The sequence below is a fragment of the Lycium barbarum genome, chromosome 5 (assembly GCF_019175385.1).
Source record: "Lycium barbarum isolate Lr01 chromosome 5, ASM1917538v2, whole genome shotgun sequence".
NCBI lineage: Eukaryota > Viridiplantae > Streptophyta > Magnoliopsida > Solanales > Solanaceae > Lycium > Lycium barbarum.
In genome coordinates, this window is record NC_083341.1 from 126,452,416 (window position 1) to 126,477,234 (window position 24,819).

At 34.2% G+C, this 24,819-nt stretch overlaps 1 protein-coding gene and 1 long non-coding RNA gene across 12 annotated transcripts; both read left to right on the forward strand.

Moving 5' to 3' along the window:
- The first annotated feature begins 8,842 nt into the window (after nucleotides 1-8,842).
- On the forward strand, nucleotides 8,843-11,034 carry LOC132641447 (probable inactive receptor kinase At1g27190). Its single transcript, XM_060358452.1, has one exon. It carries the CDS (start codon nucleotides 8,871-8,873, stop codon nucleotides 10,818-10,820), a length of 1,950 nt encoding a protein of 649 aa, XP_060214435.1. The 5' UTR covers nucleotides 8,843-8,870; the 3' UTR covers nucleotides 10,821-11,034.
- Nucleotides 11,035-14,603: 3,569 nt separating this feature from the next.
- Nucleotides 14,604-24,600, forward strand: LOC132641448 (uncharacterized). 11 transcript variants are annotated; one of them, XR_009582856.1, is made up of 9 exons: nucleotides 14,605-14,727; nucleotides 20,509-20,580; nucleotides 20,657-21,457; nucleotides 21,609-21,660; nucleotides 22,137-22,219; nucleotides 22,357-22,456; nucleotides 22,565-22,635; nucleotides 22,808-22,872; nucleotides 23,060-24,600. It is a non-coding gene; the product is annotated as an uncharacterized LOC132641448 (long non-coding RNA). The 11 variants fall into 11 exon arrangements; XR_009582855.1 differs by lacking the exon at nucleotides 14,605-14,727 and adding an exon at nucleotides 19,381-19,891; XR_009582857.1 differs by lacking the exon at nucleotides 14,605-14,727 and adding an exon at nucleotides 19,385-19,519.
- Nucleotides 24,601-24,819: the final 219 nt, after the last annotated feature.

The following is a 24,819-nucleotide window of genomic DNA, read 5'->3' on the forward strand; positions in this document are numbered from 1 at the left end:
TGACAATAAATACAGATCATAATAGGTTTACCATTCAATTTAAGTTTGCATTTTCCCCTTTAAATTCAATATATCGAATACATATTTTAATATTATTTATTTTTTTGTAAAAATATTTGTACTAATTAGTATATGATACACGTGCAATGCACGTGCGCAAAAACTAGTATATAGATATAAATACTTTTAAGCATGATATAAATGAACTAAAATAATAAAAGCATGATGAGTACTTATAAAGAAATAGTTACTACTCCATCGGTCTCAGTTAATGTGATGATGCTCTTTTTTTCCAATCAGTCAGACAAAGAATGATCCCTTTTTATATTTAGTTCTAATGTAACTTTAAATTTCTTATTTCTTGCTTAATGATATGATTTATACCTACACAAATATGAGAAAAACTTAAAATAGTCCTTTATGTTTTGGATTAGACTTAATGTCATCCTTGTTCTTTCACATGGAGCACTAATAGCCCTCCATTTTCGCAATGTTGGTGCATGTTTGATTTTTCCCAAACTTCCGTCTATTTTTTAATAATTGGCGTTCTCAACAGTTTAGTGTATGTGATGTTCAGTTATCTTCCTCTTTGTTGAGCCGAAACAAAAAACCAACCTGATAGAAGGTCAGAAGAAGAATGTTACTTGTTTTGTTAAGTCTAAATACTCGTTGCTTAACCAAGAATCTGCTTTGAGTTTTGTAATATTCTCTGTATGTCTCAAGCATTGATTGAAAAGTATTCACGTGAAACTCTCGCATCTATGCTGGAGAACAAGTTCCAAATCTCAATACATGAAGAATGCATAAAGGTGACATAACAGGACAAGCTTGAGCCGAACACTTTAGACCGAAGCTTACTGAACGAGCTACTAATAGCCCATAGCTTTAATGAAACTCATAACCAGTATTGGTGCTAGTTTGCTTTACCAAAAATATCAATAACTCGTCTATTCATTTTTATCCCATCAGATTAAGAATTCTTTTTATCGAAACGTGTCACCTTGGGGATTGGACGGAAGGAAAAATTAAAAGAAAATAGAAATTTAAATTTTTCATGTTAATCAAACTTGTTTACAATCCAAATTCTTGTCATTTTCCATATGAAGAAGATATTTATGATTTGTTTCTAAGAAGATAGTTATGATTTGTTTCTTACTTTTAAATTCTATACAAATTCATTGTAGACAAATAACATTACAAGGATTTTGCCTTTGTAATGGAAAACAAAATTTCGTATAGTTTCCCTTATATCAAAGTTAAAAACAGAGATAAATTTGAGCGAGGACCAAAAATGCTCTAATGTTGCAAACATGAAGGACTATTAGTGCACCATGTGAAAGAATAAGGTTGATTTTATGTCTAAGCCCAAAGACAAAGGATTGTTAATTTGGATTTTTTCTCAACTAATATCTATAACTTATTTTAGATCACAAATTTCAAAAGTCTTCCTTCATTTTTAAATTTTGTGCCCAATCAAAAAACTTCAAATATATTGAGATGAAGGTAGTATTTTTTATTTTTTATTTTTTGGTTTCTCACCCGGTGTCCGGTACCTGCATTCGAGCCCGACTATATCCGATTTCGCACCGCATAGGTCCCCATTCGGAGGGAAGCGCTCCTTACCAAGGATTTTTTCATACTCAGGGGTCGAACTCGAGACCTTTGGTTAAGGGAGGAGCATCCCCATTCGCTGCACCACATCCTTTGGTGGTAGATGAATGTAGTATATTTTAACTATAATTTAGTTAATATATGTATTTATATAAATGTAAAAAGTCAAAATCTACTTTAGATCATCAATCTTCATATGAAAAATACTTAAATAGAATATGCTATGATGAACTAAAACAACAAAAGCATGATGTATACCTATAAATAATACTTTTATTTAGTATTAATATATCTTTATATTAATGTCAAAACTCAAAATCTACTTTAGGTAATCATATGAAAAAAATACTTATAGCATGCTAGGAAATGAACTAAGACAACTAAAACATGATGTTTACCTCTAGATAAATATTTATAAACTTTATTTAGTTAAAATATATCTTTACTTTAATGTCAAAACTCAAAATCTACTTTATGTAATCATATGATAACTACTTATATATAACATTCTATGAATGAGCTAAAATACTAAAAGCATGAGTGTACCTATAAATAAATATAGGTAATCTTACTTTAATTAGTTAATATATATCTTTACATTAAATTAATGTCAAAATTCAAAATCTCCTTTAGGTCATCATATGAAAAATACTCATATATAACAAGCTATGAATGACCTAAATCAATCAAACATGACGTGTATCTATAATGAATATTAAATTTAAATTAGTATTAATATATCTCTACATTAATGTCAAAATTCAAAATTCACTTTAGGTAATTAAATGAAAAAAATACATATAACATGCTATGAATGTATAACAATAAATAAATATTTATAAACATTAGTTAGTTAATATATGTCTTTACATTAATGTCAAAACTCAAAATCTACTTTAGGTGATCATATGAAAAAAATACTTATAGCATATAACATGCTATGAATGAATTAAAACAATAAGAACATTTGATATGTTGTACAAGTATTAATAGTTTTGGGATGAACATTTAGTACTGTCTTATTTTTTGTTTGGTTATTAATGCTGGTATAACTTAAATATCAATTTCTGGTATAACTTATATTTGCAAAATGGTGGAATGATAGTCTCAAGATTAATAATCCCAGTACAACAACAACAATAACAACATACCCGTATAATCTCACTAGGTGGGGTCTGGAGAGGGTAAAGCGTACGCAGTACTCACCTCTACCTTGTGAAGGTAGGGATCGAGGTTGTTTACGATAGACCTTCGACTCAAGAAGAGATGAAAATTTTGCGATAATAATAGGCAGTAACAACAACGAATAATAAAATAAACGAAGTGAAAGAAACAATCAGGTTGTACTAGAGATCTAAGAATAAGAAATCACAAAAAGCTACTAAAAATCCTGTACGGAAAAGGGAATTTGTGTGGCAACCTACTAACCTCTACCTGATACTTGACCTTCACACCCTCTTATTAAGGATCATGTCATCGGTAAGCTGAAGTTGCGTTATATCTTGTCTAATCGCCTCTTCCCAAGATTTCTTTGGCCTACCTCTCCCTCTTCTCATGCCAACCACGACCAACCTATCATACCTCTTCAATGGAGCATTTGCATATCTCCTTACATGACTGAACAATCTCAACCTTCCTTCTCGCATCTTGTCCACCACGGAGGTCACTCCCACCTTGTCCCGAATCACTTCAATATTCTTAATCTTATCCCTAAGGTCCCTCAAACCCTTTTTCTACCTGCCAGATCGGAGGTATTTTTGTAAACAAATAACTTCTTAGAAATTATGCAATGCATGTTATTTTTAGTACAAAAAACCAAATAGTCAACACAAAATACCACTAAGATAACTAGTCCAAACAGAGTCCGGAACTAAAATGGCCCAATAAAAGACACATTGAACCAAAATAACCTAGAAAAAAAAAAGGCACAAAAGTACCTTTAACGCAGTATTTTACTGGGTTAAAGGATATTGCCTTCTCTCCTTTAGCGCAGTAAAATACTGCGCTAAAGGCCCCGACATTAAACCCATCGGCTTTCACCACTGGTCCTCTCCACCCTAAAAAAAAATCAAAAACCCCCCATTAGAGGTCGTTTTCTGGTGGACCCCACTTTCAGAAACGTCGTTTTCTATTAAAATTTCATCGGGAAAGTTTAGAATCTCGGTATATTCAAGTCAAGGAGCAAAATTCTAAGCTCGAATTTTGGAAAAAAAAAACAGTGTACAACTTGATTAAAACAACCCTACAACAAGCTTCGTTCAAGGTATTCTACTATGAACTTTTGTTATTATTTTGTTAAATACATTATATACTAAGCATGTTTAACATTTAATAGTAGTGAATTTCGAAAAAAAAAATCAATTTTTTTTTTGGTTAATCGTGCTGGGCAGTAGCTTTTTGCTACTGTTTCCATTTTCTTTTTGCTAATTTATTATTTATTAATTGATTATGAATTGTTAAATTGTAATTGTTTATGAATTGTTAATTTATTAATTGTTTATGAATTGTTTAATATAGTTATCCACTATTATTTGTAAAATATGCCATTATTAATTAATTAGTTGTTAATTGTTAATTATGAATTGATATTTTGTTGATTGTTTATGAATTATTATTTTGTTAATTGATTATGAATTGTTCAATTACAAAAAATACAGTAATCTCCTATTATTTGTTAATTATGGCATTGTTACTTTATTTATTTTTTAAATTGTTTATCCCATGTTAATCGTTACATAAATTAGTTCGTTATTTCTTTAATTATAGTCAGGAGAACAATTGTAATTAGATATAATTATTCACAAAATATAATACAACATAATTCACATATTCCCTATAAATGATTAATTAGTTAATATCGTTTCTCTTTAATTTCGAGAATAATGAATAATTTAGTTTCTATAGACCCGACTCTTTCATGGATCTGAATGTTCATCGGGGCCCGCTATTCACCAGGGGCCCGATGATAGATCAACACTTTCTTTGCAAGACACTCATAGGTCAGAGTTATTATGGACTGGTGCTATAGGGATAGCGACTAGGCTCCGTCCTCGTAGGGTGCAGAGAGCGTGGGCTTTTTTACGAGAGCGCCGCCCATACTCCCACATCTTAGAGATATTATTTCGGGACGATATCTATCAGTGCGTGTCCGTTGGTCGGGTAGAGCATGATTGAGCGCTCATTACGACCATGGTTGAGCAGTGGAGGCCGAAGACACATATCTTCCATCTTCGCAGCAGTGAGGCCACGATTACACTTCAAGATGTGGAGGTCCTGTTTGGATTGCGAGTAGATGAAGAGCCATTATACAGTCGGTACGAGCCTTCTCTTGGTAGGACATGGGTGACAGAGTTGATTAGGCTCACCCATTTCGTGCCTAGTGCCGCAGCCCATATCTCGGGACAGAGTCGGGTGCAGATTAGTGCACTTTGCACTTATTTGCTCTCAGAGCCTCCTATTGAGGACGACACTCAGCAGGACGATCGTCATGCCCGTTTGTATCTGCTTATTATATTCAGGGGCATCTTGTTCCCGAACATATTGCGTGCCTATGTCAGCTTACAATATTTAGTCTTCTTGGAACATCTGGACGGCTTGAGATACTACAGCTGGGGCGGTGCTGTTTTGGCATACCTCTATCGATGCCTATGTCGAGCATCTATTGTCCGTATCAGTAATGTGTGTGGATTTTTTGCTCTTCTCCAGGTAATATTTTAAGTGTTCGTTCCTTTAATGTAAACAAACCTCTTGAAACGACGACTAAAAAATTGTATTTTTTAATATCGCTTTCAGTTATGGGCGCGGGAGAGGATGCTACCTTTTCAGCCCGTACCTAGGCATCACCTCGGTATTGACATGTCTTACGCTAGGAGGTAGACGACAGGTTTTGACTAGGATGTGGATATGCACCACAATATTCTTCCATTCCGGGACCAGCTTGATCAGATAACGGACGATGCGGTAAAACTATTTAACTTTACATTATTAATTTAATTAAACGTCTTTTCTACTTGGTAATCACTAATTTGTACCTATATTTTATGCAACTATTTATATGGATGTTGTACCCTGCTATTTTGGATGGGTTGCTGGCCTTTTGCAGAGCAGGTCAGGCCATGTGGAGGTCGCAGTGTCCATTGATACACCTAGACATCGTTGAGGACCACATGCATGAGTGCTTCTTATGACAGTTTGGGCATACACAGAATATACCCTCCGACGTTCGTCATAAGCTCCGACAATACCAGCGGGATGATCAAGCGGCCGTTGATGATGCATTTCTGGCTTTCATGGGTGTCCAGCTCCAGCGTTGGCAGGACAAGTTGGGGACTTTAGCGGTGGTCGGTTATGCGACTCCCATCATGGATTATATGCGTTGGTATCATGGGATCACACGCTGATTGATTGGCAACCTAGCTTTGCGTCCTGCAAGGGATGTAGGATACGCAACACTCGCGGGACAGTACGAGGCATTGATAAGTTTATCGCATTTAGATTTATTTAATTGTATTAATTATTACGTTTTAAAAATAACTATTTTTTACTGTCGAACACAAATGCAGCTGGTGGCCGTACAACGATTACGCATATTGGGGTTAGAGAATATGTCTTACCCCGGGGTTGTGGGGCTTGCGGCGGAGATGGTACGGATATCCGAGGACAGCATCCACCAGGTAGGAGAGTTTAAGCGCATGGATGATGCTGTTCCAGAGGGTGAGTATTAGGCAGCGCGAGGAAGAGGACGTGGTGCTGCCAGAGGACGCGGTGTTGCTAGAAGACCTGGTGGTGGAGGACACCATCTGGAACAACATGGGTAGATGAGGCCGCTCCCATTCCAGAGGCCGTTCCCATTCTAGTCCATCCGCAGCCGTTCCAGGCTAGTGGCAGCTTAGTTGGATAGTCACCTACGTTTATGCCAGCGCGCCTACTTGCGGAGATATCTGTGTCTTCATCTCAGCTGAGCCAAAATGCGTACATGGAGGAGCGTGATGATATCGATTGGGCGGCGTTTCACGCATCATTAGATGATGAGCGGCCAGTGAGAAATTTAGACGAACCTAAGATTCTTGACTTCGATGACTTTTTAATCCCGATTAGTATTTAAAATACTTATTTGATTATTTAAATTACTTATTTTAAATATATATGCTACTTATTATTTTGTAATTTTTTATATTTTAGGATTCGGTGCCAGTGGGTCCACCAGAGCGACCCACTTAGGCGTTTTCTCATTGGCCTGCCGAGCTAGAGGTGTCTTCTCATGTGACTGTCGAGCCACATGTAAGCTTTTTATTAAAATTAATTTTATTCAATATAAGGTGAATATTTAAAATACATATTTGATTAATTAAAGTACTTATTTTAAATATATATATTACTTATTATTTCGTAATTTTTCATATTTTAGGATTCGGGGCCAGTGGGTCCACAAGAGCGACCCACTCAAGCTTTTTCTCATAGGCCTGCCGAGCCAGAGGTGTCTTTCATGAGACTGTCGAGCCACAAGTAAGATTTTTAGTTAAAATTAATTTTATTCAATATAAGGTGAATATTTATTTAATTTTTTTAACCTTTATTTGGACCTCGAACAGCATCTCGTCCATGAGACTACTTCATATTATGCACTAGACCCATCTCAGGAGCCTACTCAGGCACCCGTCGATACACAGGTTTGATTATTCAACAAACGTTAATTTATTCAATATAAATAGGAAATGGTACTAATTTTTATATATTTTTCAGGTTCATCCTTCGGCTCCTGCGGTGGCAACTTCCGACGAGGATGAGGTATCGTTTTCAGACCCAGCTCAGCCTGAGATTCTAGGCATACCAGCGGGACTAGATCCCAAGAAGAAGCACGTTATGCAGAAGGGTGCAAGGGCAAGGGATGATCATGGCTTAAAGCGCCCTCTTATTAAGAGGAAAAAGAGGGATGGAGACGATGGCGAGGGCGGTGGGGATGGTATGAGCCTTAGGCCTAAGGATAGTCTCAGGCATACCACATGTGAGACCCACTAGTATATACAATATAGTCTCAAGCATACCACATGTGAGACCCACTAGTATATACAATAGTGTTATACAGTTTAAGTAAATATTATATATTTTTTGCGTATCTATTTGTATTTATAAATATTATCTTAGTCTTTATTATTGTTTATAGTGTCACATCCTAAATTGATAATTAAAAAAATTGGTGACTCATTCGAAATAAAGTTACACATTAATTTAAAAATAACACGAAATCCTAAAACATAAATAATGTAAAGCTAATGACTACAAGTCTTCAAACAAAAATGGACTTCGAGCACTTTTCAACCACTAAAACGACAATCCGAAGTTTTGCGTATCCTTGATGTATTGAGCCTATCTTATTAATTGCATAAAAATAAGTAGGGTTCTATATAAAATATTGAAGTTCCAGAGTCTTGGAGCATGATTAATATATGGCTAAAGTACGTAAAAAGTGTGAAAATGTAAAAGAAAGAGAGTCTAACCAAAACAAAGAGGTCCTTTATTGCATTATTTTACCGCGCTAAAGGAGACAATGCAATATTCTTTAACGCGGTAAAATACTACCTTAAAGGTACTTTTGTGCCTATCTTTTTTTTTGGGAAATTTTGGTTCAATGTGTCTTTTATTGGGCCATTTTGGTTCCGGACGACCCTAAATGCATGAGTGCATCTCTTAAATAACTACTACTTGTAATTTGACTTTTAATTTAATACTCCTTCCGTCCCATAATAAGTGTCACTTTAGCTAAAAAAATTTGTCCCCATAATAAGTGTCATCTTAGAATACCAATGTATATATTGACTAGGTTTTTCCATCTTTGCCCTTGGACAAAAAAGGGCAAGTTTCTTTATTCATGGCCAAAAGTTGAATTTACAATATCAAATTTTGGGTTTCACGTGAAAATGAAAGTTTTGACCTATGAAGATAGGATTAGTAAGAGGCAAAAGAAGTAGTAGTACTCTAAATGATGATAGTTGGATTTCTAATCGCCAAGAGGAAAAAATATTTTTTTTTACATAAGGGTAATTTGATAAACTTTACACTTCATCATTAATTTCTTAATATGCGTGTTTTAAACTAAAGTGACACTTATTATGAAACGGAGGGAGTACTTTATATATAATATCTTTTACATCAATAAATTATTAACTTTAACATAAATTATAGTCCTATCCCCACTGTCTTTTTCTCACTCCCAAAGGGGTCCCAATTCTCAGTCTTTAGTCATTTCAAACCTCAGTCAAATGACAGTCGCAGCCTCTTTGCCACACCATTTTCATTCTTGTTTTTTCCTCTTCCCCTTCTTCTTCCTAATCCCTTCTCACTTCACTCTCCACACACCAACAATGACAACAAACTCAACCAACCCCATTTTCTTCTTCACTCTTTTCTTCCTCATTTTCACTCCAACGCCATCTTTCTCCATTGAAAATGATGTTCAATGTCTTGAAGGTGTCAAATCTGCACTTTCTGATCCGCTAAACAAGCTCTCATCTTGGTCATTTTCCAACACTTCTGTTGGTTCAATTTGCAAACTTGTTGGTGTTTCTTGTTGGAATGAAAAAGAAAACAGGCTCATTTCACTTCAACTTCCTTCGATGTCTTTATCTGGTTCATTACCTCCTGATCTTCAGTTTTGTAGCTCACTTCAATCACTTGATCTTTCTGGTAACTCACTTTCAGGTTCACTACCTGTTCAAATCTGTTCTTGGTTACCTTATTTAGTTAATCTTGATCTTTCTGGTAACTCTTTTACTGGTTCTATACCACCTGAGTTTATTAACTGCAAATTCTTGAATACCCTTTTGCTAAATGACAATAAACTTACTGGATCAATACCATTTGAGATTGGCAGGTTGGACCGGTTGAAACGGTTCAGTGTGTCAAACAATGGTCTTTCAGGTTCAATTCCTGATGATTTAGACAGGTTCTTGAAAGATGATTTTGAAGGGAATAATGGACTTTGTGGGGTCCCACTTGGAAATAAATGTAGTAAGTTGAGTAACAAGAATCTTGTTATTATTATAGCTGCTGGTGTTGTTGGTGCTTTAGGATCTTTGATTCTTGGATTTGGGATTTGGAGATGGTTTTTGGTTCAGCCAAACGAGGAAGATAGAGAGCTTGGTGACGGTAAAGGTACTAGTAATAATAGTAGTGATTGGGTTGAAAAGTTGAGAGCTTTTAAGCTTGTTCAGGTTACATTGTTTCAAAAACCTATTAACAAGATAAAGTTGGATGATTTATTAGCTGCTACTAATTCTTTTGATAGTGGCAATATTGTTATTTCAACTAGGACTGGTGTTTCTTATAGAGCTATGTTGCCTGATGGATCTGCATTAGCTATTAAAAGGTTGAGTAGTTGTAAGATGAGTGAAAAACAGTTTAGGTCCGAGATGAATCGTTTGGGGCAGCTTAGACACCCTAATTTAGTGCCTTTATTAGGTTTTTGTATAGTTGATAGTGAAAGGCTTTTGGTGTATAAGCATATGCAGAATGGAAGTTTGTATTCCCTTTTACATGGTAATCTTAGTACTGGTGTTAGGAATGGTGATTTCGAGCTCGTTTGGCCAGCAAGGCTTAGGATTGCTGCTGGTGCAGCTAGAGGACTTGCTTGGCTACACCATGGATGTCAACCGCCATATTTGCATCAGTACCTTAGCTCGAACGTGATTCTTGTAGACGATGATCTTGATGCTAGGATCACGGATTTCGGGCTTGCAAGGCTCGTTGGTTCTGCTGACTCGAACGATAGTTCGTTTGTTAATGGGGATTTGGGAGAGTTTGGTTATGTGGCTCCTGAATATTCGAGCACATTGGTTGCTTCAATGAAAGGGGATGTGTACAGTTTTGGTGTCGTGCTGCTCGAGTTGGTTACAGGGAGAAAGCCTCTTGGTGCTGGTAATGCAGAGGAGGGATTCAAAGGTAGCTTAGTTGATTGGGTTAATCAGCTTTCGAGGTCAGGTCGAAGTAGGGATGCGGTTGATAAGTCTTTTATCGGAAGAGGTCAAGATGATGAAATTTTGCAAGTTCTTCAAATTGCTTGTTCTTGTGTGGTTTCAAGGCCGAAAGATAGACCTTCCATGTACACTGTGTACCAGTCCTTGAAGAGCATGGTGAAAGAACATTGTTTTTCTGAACACTTTGATGAATTTCCAATCAACTTGACCCAGCAAAATCATGATCATAAGGATTAGGTTATAGCATGAAGTGATTAGAGAAATGTTTCTAATTTTAAATATTCTAGTTATGGCACTTTTAGTTCAGACTCCGGTCATTTATTGATAGTTCTGTATAGTTTGAGAAGTAAATGCATGATCTTTGTACTTTCTGGTACATTTGTTTCCAATCTATGTTCAAATGATTCAGTTGTGAATGAGTGCTTAATTTGAAGTGCTGTTGATCACATTACACAGTTGTTCTATATTGTATGTTAAGTAATTTCTTTGCTTATTAAACTCGTTAGTAATCTTAGTGATTAGAATGATCCTTGTTAGTTGTAATTTTGGTGCATGTCTATTTCTTTTTTGTACTTGTGGAAATGACCTGAGTCTCATTCAGTAATCAACTTTTCTGGTAATTGTCAACATTGATATGGTGTATTCTATTTCAAGCTATTCATTGCCATCTAAGATGGTGTTTGTAAGGCCAGCCAGTTCTTGTTTGGGTAATTTGCATTTGGTGTACCTGCTTTGCTTTGCTGATCCCACGTCTCCAATTTGGACCACTGATTTTCCAAAAATTTTAAGCTGAGCATTTCATCTATTTTACTGAGTACTTACTATTATCGGCAACATAGGCACATCAATTAAAGATTTTGCTTATGGGATAACTTTGCTGGTGAAGGGGAGAAAGTTTGACTAGGTTAAGAAAGTCTCGCAGAAAGTAGGAACTGTGATGATTAATTTGACTAGTTTTAAAGGCTTGTTGATATCAAGTAACTGTGTGACTATTTTCAATAGCTTGTTTCAAAGGCCTGTTGATATCAAGTTATGACAACTGTCTTCATTAATGTCAATAATTGATATCAAGTAATTGTGATCACTATTTTCACTAGCTTATTTCAAAGGCTTGTTGATATCATGTTATCACAACTGTCTTCACTAATTTCAAAGGCTTGTTGATATCAAGAAATTGTGATGACTATTTTCACTAGCTTATTTCGAAGGCTTGTTGATAACAAGTTATGACAACTATGTTCACTAATTTCAAAGGCTTGTTGATATCAAGTAATTGTGATGACTATTTTCACTAATTTAAAAGATTTTTTGATATCAAATAACTTTAGACATCAAGATTTAGGTGGAAAGAAACCATATGATATTCTCGTTCTCATTTTGTCCAAAAGTTTTGAATATTGGGCAACTGTAGTTGCATCACATGACAACACGTCCAAGTAGACATACCTTTTTTCCCAGCAATAAAACTGGCAGAATTGTAGGAGCAATCCAAGGATCAAAATTGAGTAAAAAGGCAGAAGGACTATAATAAAGAAAAATACTACTTCCGACCTTAAAACATGGGTCTCTCGTGATATTATTTATGGTTTGTCCCGGAGTTGAAGAGATTAGATTGGTCAACATTTTCTTGGACCACAAAAAAATATAAAAAAATAAAAATGGGGTCCCTCTGTATCTAATCTACCATGTGAAAGTCAGTCTCTTTCCCTTTGTTTTCTTGTTTTCCTCTGTTTTCTATTTTCTTCTGTCTTTATGCTTTTCGTTGTGGCCTCTAGTTGTGGCGTTTCGTAAAAATAATTAAAAAAAAGAATGAATCAAAAATATTATCTTTTGAGAGTTTGATTTTCAAAAAATAATAAGGACTGAGGGAATGAATCATATTTGATTGGAAGTCTAAGCATTTAATACGGAAAAATACAGGCTACTCTTAATGTTGTTATGTTGAGTACAAAATTAAGTGGACGATGTAGTTTTTTTCTTCCTTTTTCTAATCTAGTTGCAAGATTTAATGATCAAGAAAAGAACGTTAAATCATTTTAGAGGAGAGGTGGACTCATTGAATATGATAGAGATGAAGAATTAAAAAAAAAAAAACCTTAGCTGAGAATTTGAATCTTGCATGGTACGGATAAAGTTACAATCACTGTTGTTAACAGAGACGAATCTAGAATTTCTGGAGTATGAATTCACCACTAAAAAAAAAAAAAAAAAAAAAATATTAAGCAGAAATTGATCCCTAGTCCCCTAGGTAAATAACTCAACTTTTAACCAAGTGTATCATTTAGTCTTTTGGAGTATGTGTTCCAGTAGATAGTATTATATTAATTTAGAAAATATATACATAAAATACCTAATTTTACGATGAAACTATATGTTCATGTGCTCAAAAAATAGGGCCTAAAATCGCCCTTATTGTTAACATTGAATTATGGCACATGATGTAATACTATGTGTTGATTATGACATTTGTTACCGTGATTTCCATCTGATTTTCACTAAATAAATTTAAAATATTAAAAAATAGGCTAAATACATAGATAGCCTCTTAAACTTGACTGAATTTTTCATTTTGACACCTCAACTATAACTGGTTCCTATTGAACACTTCAACACTATAAATAATGTGTCTATTGAACACCGGCAAAAGAAGTGGCTCTCACCTGGAGTTGGACGCGTGAGAAGCATCTTTTTTTCCTCTCTTATTTTGTTTCTTTTTCACATAACCCCCATTATTATCAATATCTTCTTCCATTTGGTGATTTATCTCCAGAGATTTTCTTTTTTATCTTTTGTTATCTTCTTTTGTGGAAGCACAAATATTTCACCTTTCCCATGCCATAAAAAGTTTCGACATTTTGGTGGAACCACGACCAATACCACCTGCCGCATTACCGTTGCTACCGCCACTATTTTACGGTAGTTCATTCATCAGATCGAAACTCTTTAAATTCAAACCCAAAAGAATCCTATAAAAGGGCATTGAAAAACGAAAAAGGCATTACCTGAAAACTTTTAACCTGCCGTAAAAATGAGTACTTACCGAAAAAATCTCCGGCGAAGACAGCAACATCCTAGATTAATTTTTCAATTCCTTACTTTATACTTATCTAGATAGTTCTTAACTATCAAGAATTCTTGGTCCTTAATTTTAGATTATATGAATTATTTTTGAATTAATTATGGGTATCTTTTGTTAAAGATACAATCTTTTTGTTCAATCTGAACAAAAGACATATCTCGGTAATGATGTATGTTCTCACCCTATTATAGCATTATTAACCTGAAGGCTGAATGCACAGGAGACCCTTAAACTTACCATGATTTTCCTTTTCAGAGGCCTAAACTAACTCTCGTTGTTATTGTACATCTAAACTACTAAAATGTGGTACCAATATAACACATTTTTGCAGCAAGTTGAAATGCTAGATGCGTGAGATTCACTTTCCACTTACATAATAATGTGACTAATGATAAAATGACACATTAGCAGCAAAAGAAAAAGGAAAATAATATTTCTTCCCCTCCCTTCGTCTTCCTCCCCACCCCCACCCTGTCTTTGTTGTGTTTTTCTGACGGAAAACTCCGCCTTCAACATGACCCATTTCCGGGGCAAAATCCACTTGGAGAATCACAAACCCAGTATATTTTCAGCATACCCGTGAACAAAAACACAGAAATATAGAAAGAGAATTCCACTTCGAGCAAACCCATGAAGAAAGCCTTCCAGATAAATCGACCCAGTACATTTTCCAACACACCCATGAACAGAAAATCGAAGATATGGAGACCCATTTTGATTTCACAAAGAACTGAAGAAGAAGAAGAAGAAGAAGAAGAAGAAGAAGAAGAAGAAGAAGGTGAGCTAAAGAGCCAAGGGAACGCCACGTGAGCAGGACCTGATCAGATACGAACTTGTCGGCCGGTGCGAAGTTGCCGACGAAGATGAAGAAATCGGCTCGTATGAAATCGCCATTTGTGCATTTTGAGGAAGCAGCCATTCTGGAAGCTCGTCGGCCGCCGACTACAAAGGAGAGGACTGCTAAGACAAGCGATCGAGACAATGAAGTTCAAACAACAGTTGAAGTTACAGAGAATGGATTCCATTCTCAGGTACAAGGAGATGATTGGCATAGGGAGCTAAAAGGTATAAATGATCTGGTCTTTTGAGGGTTAATTTTCAACGTTATGATGGTGGCGGGCATGGCGGCAGTTAATAGCTGAAGAAGATAGAAGTTGAAACTAAAAAGTAAAATAAAAAAATCAGACTTTCCAGTTTTACTCTCTTACGGGAGAGTGTATTACACACACTATGATACATAGCAAAATGTGTTAAATTGATACACCTTTTTAATAGTTTAGGTGCTAAATAGGAACAAAAATTAATTTAAGTGTCTGGGAGGAAAATTATTACAAGTTTAAGGGCCTCCTATGTATTCAGCTTAACCTAAAAGAGATGATCTAAGATACAAATCTTTATATATATATATATATACTAGTTGCATGAGGCCCGTGCTAAGTCCAGGCCCAAATTCATGATATAAAAATATTAAAATTTAGGGATAAGGCACTATTACCCCCCTGAACTATACCTGAAGTTGCTGCGATACACCTTACCTTTCCATAGGTCCTATTACCCCCTAACTTATTTAAAACGGAATAATTACCCCCTAAACTTATTTAAAACGGAATAATTACCCCCTAAACTTATTTAAAACGGAATAATTACCCCCCCTAAAGGCTGACGTGGCAAGGAGAGTGTGTTTCACTCTCTTTGAGAGGTGAGAAACATAAAAAACAGGAAAACTTAATTTTTTTTCTTAAAAATCTGTATTTTCTTAAAATATGAATATAAATTTAGTTTTCCATATTTTAAAAAAATAATTAATTTTTTCAAAATTTTATAAAAAATCATTTTGTTTTCAAATTTTGACAAGAAAAACACTTTTTTCGAATTTTATTTGAAAAATAAAAGTGTCCTAAGAAAATGAAATCATGAAAATCAAAATCTTTTAAGACATTTTAAAAAAAAAAATCAAGTTTTCCATATTTTTAGCAAATCCATTTTTTCATATTTAAAAAAAAAAAAATCATGTTTTCAGTTTTGTTTTGTTTTATGGGTTTTAAAAAAAAATCAAATTTTCAATTTTTTTTTTTAAAAAGGGTTTTAAATTTATTTTTTTAAAGAAAAATCAGTTTTTTAATTCACGTTTTCAGTTTTTTTTTTTTATTTTAAAAACGGGTTTTAAAAATAAATTTTTTAAAAGAAAAATCATTTTTTTATTTTTTTATTCTTAAAAATTGACACGTAAGCTGAATTTTTTTTTTTTAAAAAAAAGAAAATAAATAAATGCACATGTGGCAAGGGGAGCGTATGTCACTCTCCCATATGAGAGTGGGCATCAGCGTTTAGGGGGGTAATTATTCCGTTTTAAATAAGTTTAGGGGGGTAATAGGACTCAAGGAAAGGTAAGGTGTGTCGTAGCAACTTCGGGTATAGTTCAGGGGGTAATAGTGCTTTATCCCTAAAATTTAATTTAGAAAATATGACTTATGTCACATCTTTCTATTGCATAATTAAGTTAATCTAGTGAATATTAATCATGTTTTGCTGATAAGTCTTCATAATTATTAAAGTTTCTTAATCATATAATTGAATAAATTTCATTTCTGATCGAGGAAGGAAGTTTTGGAAGGAGAATTAGAAAATACAAAGAAACACAAGATTCAATATTTTTCAATTTTCTTATGTTTGGTTGGTCAAGTTAAACATTTTCTTTAGAAAAATAAATTCCTTAAAATAAGAAAAATGTTTCTCTAGTGAAAGTAAGAAATTCAAGTTCCACAAGTGGCATTCCACATTCATTATGTCCTTCCAGCCCTCCAATACATCTCATCTTCATCCCCACTCATAGCTCCCATCCCCACCACTCACCACCCCCACCACCCTCACACTCACCTTTCATAATACTTGTCTAAATTATATACAAATGATTTTAGGATAATATTTTTTGCTTACGTATCAAATAAAAGAAAATAGCTAAAAACACACTTATTTTCCTCGAAAATATTTTTAAAATAATAATTATTTGTGAAAAATATTTTTCTTCATACCGAACAAGCCCAAAGAGAGAAATATGACATACTAATTAGTAAGACCTAATAACATATGATTGTGAATGAAACTCTGATTCCAAAGTTGCATAATTTTATCAAAATGTATAATAACAAATAATGTACTCCCTTCGTTTTATTTACTTCGCCCTTGTTAACATGGCACTTCCCTTAAGAAGCTATTTATTAGGGGTTTATTTTATTAAATTATCCTTATTAATTATGCTTTGAAAATAGAAGTTCAATTACTATTACTCTACATAGTTACTTATGATAAGGGTAATATTAAAAAAAAACAATGAATTTGTCTTGATTTGCTAAAATGGACAAGTAAAAAGGAAAATCTACTTTTTATATAAGAGTCAAGTAAAATGAAACATATGGAGTAAAAGGTACACTCTCGATTCCTTTTTTACTTGTCTCTTATTGACTTTGCACATCCCTTAACAAATTATTTATTAGGAGTAAAATATACTAAATTACCCTTATTTATTATGCTTTGAAAATTCAAGTTTGACTACTAATACTTTATGTAGTTACTTAATGATAAGAGTAATATAGGAATAAATTAATAAATCTTTCGTGATTTACTAAAATAAATAAGTAAAAAGAAAAATTCATTTTTAGTATAAGAAAAATGTAAAAAGAAACGGAAAGAGTAATCTAATAAGGGATCGACAAGAAAATCCACAAAAAATTACTATATACAGTGTCAATATAGTCAAATAATAAAGGCCCATGACTACTAATACTTTATGTAGTTACTTACTGATAAAAGTACTACAGAAAGAAATTAATAGATCTTTCGTGATTTACTAAAATAAATAAGTAAAAAAAAAAATCATTTTTAGTATAAGAAATAAGTAAAAAAAAAAAAAAGGAAAGAGTAATCTAATACTCCCTCCGGATCAAAAAAAGTATCCACTTAGCCTTTTTTTCTTGGGTCAAAAAAGTGTCCACTTATTAAGTCAAGAAACAATTAACCTTTTCTTTTCAGATTTGCCCCTATTAAGTGTTATGTGATCAAATTCCAATGCTGATTTAATTAAGGATAGTTTAGTCAATTACACTTTTTTTTTCTTGAAGTGAGTAATTTTTTAAAGGGTGTGCAAATAGCTAAGTGGACTCTTTTTTTTATCCGGACGAGGGAGTAAGGGATAAGAAGAAATCCACAAAAAAATGCTATATATAGTGTCAATATAGTCAAATAACAAAGGCCTAAGTGGAATAGTCATAGGAAAATTAATGAGGTAAAAAATGTAGGGAAAAAGCCATAGCCACGTGTCACAATCTCATTGGATCATAGAGTATGTGAGGACTACAAATTTTCATTATTCCCTCTTATATATAGTTATAATATATATATGACAGAAGTAATAGATAGCTCCCCAAACTTTATTACATTTTTCTCATGGCTACCTAAACCTAACATTGTTTCAATTCTATACCTAAACTATTCTAAATTTGTACCACATAGACACTTTTTGCTCACATGACACGTAAATTGAACTGCACGTACAATAGGCGCGTGAGCCCTCTTGTAAAATCTTATTTTAGTATTTCTTAAATAACTTTTTCTTTCTTATTTTTCATTTATTTTGATTTTCAAATAATTTGTTTCTCTTTCTTATTCTCTTTCAAGTGGCCGTTGGCTTTTCAAACCACCATTTTAGCTACCACATCCCTCTGTTATATCCCACATGTTTTATGAAAAATAATTGTTCTCATAACTCCATTAATTCATTCTTAAAATGGTAAGTCCTTTATTCATAAACTATAATGCAACTATTAAATAGAATGTTAGATTAAATAGATGAATAAAAAGGTTCGTCGGATATAAAATTTCCGGCTAATATCCATGGAAAATTTAACTAATTTTCACACTTTTCAGATCTGCAAAAAAATTTGGTGGAAAATTTTATGAAAACGAAAGGAACAACTAGAAGGCCATCCGGAAAAGGGTTGGTATGGCCTATTTTAGCCGGATTTTGGCAGTCAACCGGCGACGATATCAGGTGTAGGAGGAATAAAAATGGGCTGTTGAGTTGATGGAAAGTCGGGAATGGTTTTGCGGGGAAGAAGAAGGGTAGGGTTGTGTTGGGTGGGTGGGGATGGGGATGTAGAAACGTTTGGGTTGATGAGGAAGAAAAGGAGAATAATTGTTGGTGGGGAATGGCGGTCGGTGGTGGTGGGTTTGACGTGGTGATTGTTTTGGTTGTGGTGGGGTCCGTTATTTTTTTAAAATTACTTCTTTAATGAGTTAAAATAGGTTTAAAATAACATTGTTTTAATAAAAAAACCACAACTCATTTTTTAATAATTATTTTGAATCCAAATGCCACGTGTCCTCATTTAATTCGTCGTTTTGCCACATCATCCGCGAGTGGCCTACACACACTTCATATTTTGCACTGATTGTGTAAAAAGTGCTTATGTGCTACCAATTCAGAGTAGTTTAGGTATTAAATTGGAATAATGTTAGGTTTAGATAGTCACGAGGAAAATGTGATAAAATTTAGGAGACTATCTATGTCTTTTGCTTATATATATATATATATATATATATATATATATATATATAATTACATGACATGGATCTAGTGACGTGAGGCTCTGTATGGCCATCAATTATCTCTTTTTCTTTTTGGATTTATTGTTACTTTAAAAAACTTAAAACCCTGCATTAAATTAAATTAAAAAGAAAAACGCTTCGCTCTACAATCCAACCGTTGCGTAAGCCCCAAATCGAAAAGAACCGTCCCTCTATTTTCTTCATTCTACGGTGTGACGTTACGTACCTCTATTCTCCCCAAAATTGGAAATTGGTGCCATGCTTTCCTAGACTCTGTTATTCTCATTTAGTTGTCTACTTCTGTATTTCAAGTTCTGCGTAAAGAATATTTTAATTGCATACTCTCTGCATTAATGTTGCTTATTTTTCTCTACTCTTATAACTGCTTACAATTTATCGTGCTAATTATTGTGTGTCAAAGAAAGAGTGTCAAACAAATTGGGATTAGAGAATTACTAATGAATCAACTCAAATGATGTTTATTGATCCAAGTTCAATTGGAGTCTTGAGGAACTGGGATTGTTCAATGCTGAAGTTGCTAAGAAAGAAAAATGACAAGGAAAGAGATATCTGGTAGTTGTCCTTGCCCATGAAATCACCAAGTAGTCATCTTCACAACTAATTGGTAAAATACTTTATTTAATAATGATAATACATTCACTTTTCAAGTGGGACTAATTCGAATTAGTGGCTAAGTTTGTTTTTCACTTAGTTGTTCAATCTATATTTAATGATTAAGTGTCCTCACTGGCCGAGAAAAGAAAAGAGAATGGTGAGAATAAGTGTCCTCACCACTCTCAGTTTTCTGCAACTCATCCTCTGTTAGATTAATACATAAGATAATGTCAGCTATGGGATAATGTCGTTCTATATGCTTTTCTGTTTCTTTTTTTAAGCTTCTTAATTGCCTTATACGAAAAGATGAAGATATGAATGGCTTATAGCTGTGTATTCCTGTTCCATTTTCTCTCTGTTTTAGTTCTATGGAGTGAGTTCCATCACCTTGCTTCTGTTCTACTTCTTTCTGGTTCATATTCTTAGTATTTATTGGAACTGGAATAATGAATGTTTTTAATCCTCGTGCCTCTTCAGGTTCATTAGTGTGTTTTTATACATATATACTATATAGAGAGCTTAATTAGTTACTTGAGCATGCTGTAACTTGCTTCTAGGTGGCTTATAAGTATGATTTTTTTATTTTTTTTTCATTCTGGATCTGATTGTAACGGTTGGAATGTGTAGGATGTGGAATTATCTTAATGCACGAAAAATAGCGAGGTGATTAGTTTATAGATGATTTCTATATACGAGAAGGTAGTTTATACATGTTATACTTTTTAAATGATTTTATATGTTTTGGAATATACTCACAACTTTCTTTTCTTTCTAGGAGAATTTGATGCATGCTATGATAAGTGGATTGTTTCAATCTTTGGGTGGATGCTTTCAATCTTTTACAGATTTTAACTTTTTCTTTTGACCTACTTAATTATACGTAAAGTTTAAAGATCTTGAGATACTGTTATTAGCTTCTGTTGTGCCAACAAATCTATCAAGGCCTCAGATCTGCATTGCATGCTCTAGAATTCAATGATCTATCCTTAAACCATAGAAATTCATATGTTGATAAGAAAAACAAAGGAATTACGAAATATGTATTTGGATATTGAAGGGAGATTCCTCAGACCCTAAACAGATCCTACTTGAGGAAATTGGCACAAAGTTTCAATATGATTCTAAGTACCAGAAGAGAAATCAGTTCCAGAGAGGAAAGCTAAGGAAACCACTGCCGAGGATACTAATGTTATTAATCCTATTTTTCGTTAAGTACTTGGATTTTCAATTCCTACTTTTAATTACCATAATCTAGAAATGAAATGAAATAGATGTTATTTAATTCATTGCAGGTTTCAGTAGCAATTAATGAAACAAATGCCAAAAGCAGCAAGTGCCATGAAAAAATGAAAGTGATAACGATGCCGCAGGAGCAAAAGAGCAAGATAATAATAGATTGATGCATTGCAGGGAATGGAAAGAAGATAAAAAATAAAGATGATCAGAAGCTTCCGGAGCCACCCAAGGATTATATTCATGTTGGAGCAAGACGGGTCAGGCCACTGATGCCCATAGTCTTCTTGAAAGAGTATGAACATTTTTTGTGTCACAATTACTTGCAGTAGTTCTACGTGAGGTAAGTTTATTAAAATATGTAGTTTTATAACTTTAGCATGATCTGATGGAATGAAGTTGTAATTACTCTTTCTTTGTAATTAGTAGAGAATAGGTATCTTCGAAAAGTTGTTATGACTTCAGTATGTACAGTTTTTCTTTACTTTGTGCAGTAAGCTACTTTTTCTAGCAAACCAACGCATCCCCTTTGGTACATCACCATAGGTAACTCCTCTTTCTTTAGATTGGTTTGGGTTTTTATCATTTGCAACAGTTGTTTAAAGTTTATTTTTCTTCCATCGGATTAGTTTTCCTCAATGTTGTGATTTGTAGATACTCTAATTGTGTTAATATGATACTGTCTTTGGTCTGGATTCCATCCAATTATCATATCCCTATTATATTGCTGAAAATGACGTTTAGGAATGGGTTGCAATGCAGAAGTTGCATTTGCCTAAAGTTAAAAGGGGAACAAGAGGCTTAAAACCTATTTTAACTCATATATTGAGCTAGGCGTTAAACTTAGTTCTTTTAGTAGTTTCACTTTTGGTTTTAGGATGCTTGGATCTATTTATGTTTATATGTTGTGTGGCGGTTTAGCGTAGGTTTGTTCATGGATGCATTTCTTCCTATTCCTTTATTAAAGATGTTTTGACGGCCAAATCAACCACGTAACCTTGTCTTATCTTGTCTTAATGCAGGATATTTGGACCGAAACTATGCAGAATCGACCAGATGGTGATTCATTATGCTTCAGATCGGCTGCCGAGGACAACTCTTTCTGGTAATTACTTTTACATCTAATTCACTCGTGGCTTAGATATGCGATTTGATGGGCAGGTATGTCATCCTCTGGGAATTTCCATGAGCACATGTTATGAAGTCTATGTTTGATCTCATATTACTGTGGTTAATTTGCAGACACATAAGATCAAGAAGTTTGTCTTGCACATCAACTATCCTGAGCATGCCGATTCAAGTTCACACATGAATTGCAATTTTGTTATCCATTGTTCTGATTGTGAGTTGATTCTTCCAAGATCGAAAGCCCTCTTTCGTTATATCGATGTCAAAGAATTGGATAGTATTTGTTTTAATACTTTTTGCATCATTTTTTCTGCAATTGTAGGGTCGTATCATCAGGATGTAAACTCCTCTAAAGCCACTATTACAGCCGTCACAAAATGGGAACAAGCTAAGGTGAATTCTTCTTCATCTGTTTGATTTGTAGTTATTTATTTGTTGGTATCTTATCAAGTTGGTAGTTCTTACTAATTGTGCTCCGGATAATTATCTCACTCATCAAAATGGACCCAAGGATGTATATGTAAGGTTATGCAATTCGTTCAAGTTATGTGATCTATTAATGCAGGCAAACCTCGACTCTTGGACATCAGGATCTACATGCCTTTGGAGTAGGAAGTGAAAATTTAGCAGGTATTTTATTTTGTGACAATTGAAGTATTCTGTGCCGTTTGTGGTTTGAGCTTTTACTTTTTCCATGGCGGCATCTTGCATAGAAAATCCCTCTTTGTTTGAAGGCACTGCTATTTATATTTATTTTTCATGTGCTTGCTGATTTAACGGGCTTTCTTTTATTAATAATATATGCAATAATTTTCAGATTTGGTACATCAATGGCAGTGCAAAGACAATAGTGTCAAAAGAAGACATTACAAACATTATGGAAAATTTGACACTGATATACTGCAGAAGCTTTCCACTCTCACGAGAGGAAAGAAGACTATGCTAATCCACTGAATTTATTATTATAGAGCATCAAAACAAAGGAGTTAACATTAAAAACCCAAAAGGGTATTGTGCCATTCAGTGAGTTGTCAGTCAAATCTAGTTTATCTAGCTTTGAAAGCATGCTCGCATTGCTAGGCAGTGAACCAGATAAGGAATTACTCGACAAGTCTAAGAGCTCAAGACGTGTCAGGTTTAAGATGGAAGAGGGAAATGGACCGATGAAGTTGTTAATATAACAATCCAATTCAACTAGCTCTTGGAGGTTAGAGAAAACATCGGGATTTTTGCCTCTAAGGGAGTTAGATGAAAGATATAAATGCGTGAGCTGCTTCAAATTAGAGATTGTTGAAGGAATATGGCCAGTGAAATTATTAAGACTAAAATATAAGTCCCTAAGCTGGATTAGGTTGCCAATACAATCAGGAATCGAACCAGAGAAGCCACAACCGTTGAGGTTCAAGTGACTCAAGGAACTCAAGGTGCCAATTGAATCAGGCAGCTCACCAGAGATGCCTATGTATGAAATATCCAACTCCAGCAGAGTAGTGCTCGTGTGGAGCTTTGGTAAAACTCCTTTGAGAAGATCATTCCAACCCAATTTGAGCCTTTCCAAGTTAGGCAGAATAAAAAAGCTCTCTGTGAGATTACCTTGCAAGATGGTATCTTCCAGATCCATGTACCTTTAAAGAAGAAGACACATTCATAGGTATCGGAGATGAGATATTGACACTAAAGAAAGAAACTAGCTCCAGATATGTGAAGTTTTGAAGCAGATGTTCCCTGAACAAGTTGTGATTCATGAAAACCATTAAAAAAAAAAAATCAAGTGAAACCAAATTGGAAAGGTATGAGATTTCTGTTGGTATTTTACCAACAAAGTTAGAGTAAGAAAGGTTGAGATGCCTCAAATTCCTCAAGCGGCCAATGCCAGTTGGAATTGAAGAAAAATTGAAGTCATTGTCAGCAAGAGTTAAGTCTCTGGAGATGATGGAGTTGGAAGAGGTTGTTGTTGGGATGAATACTTCCACCAAGATGACTGCAACTAAGGTCCAGACCGGTAACATAACCGGTTAACAAGTCACAAGTGACTCCATCCCAAGTGCAGCAATCCCTACTCACATTCCAAAATGTTGTTTTGGGAAAGAAGAAGTACCACACGAATAAGAGTTGGAGATTTCAAAGGGTTTCTTAAATTGAAGCAAAGCAGAAGCTTCGCTCGGAGAGCAAAGATGATGCACAGATGATGAAGAAAAGCTTTGGCTTAGAAAGACAAAATAGAGAAGTGAATAAAAGAAAAAGAGACTTGCCATTTTCTTTTTGTTTGTTTTCAGCAAATAACAGAATGTTTCTTACAAAATCAATTATCACAATCCATACATATTTATAGCTATATCAACACCTCATTTCACTTGACTTGGGGTAATATTGTTAAAGACTTGTGTAACCCACACTTCAAAAGTTTTCTACAGATCTTCTAATAAATTTGGTAGTTGAGGCTTTTAATGTTGAAAACAAAAAATAAAAAACCAAAATTGAATGAATACCTTGAAGCGTAAATAAATTCAGTATCCTTAAAAGAAATATTGTGCATATATTTAGGGGGTAAATTTCACATATTGTCACACAACTTTG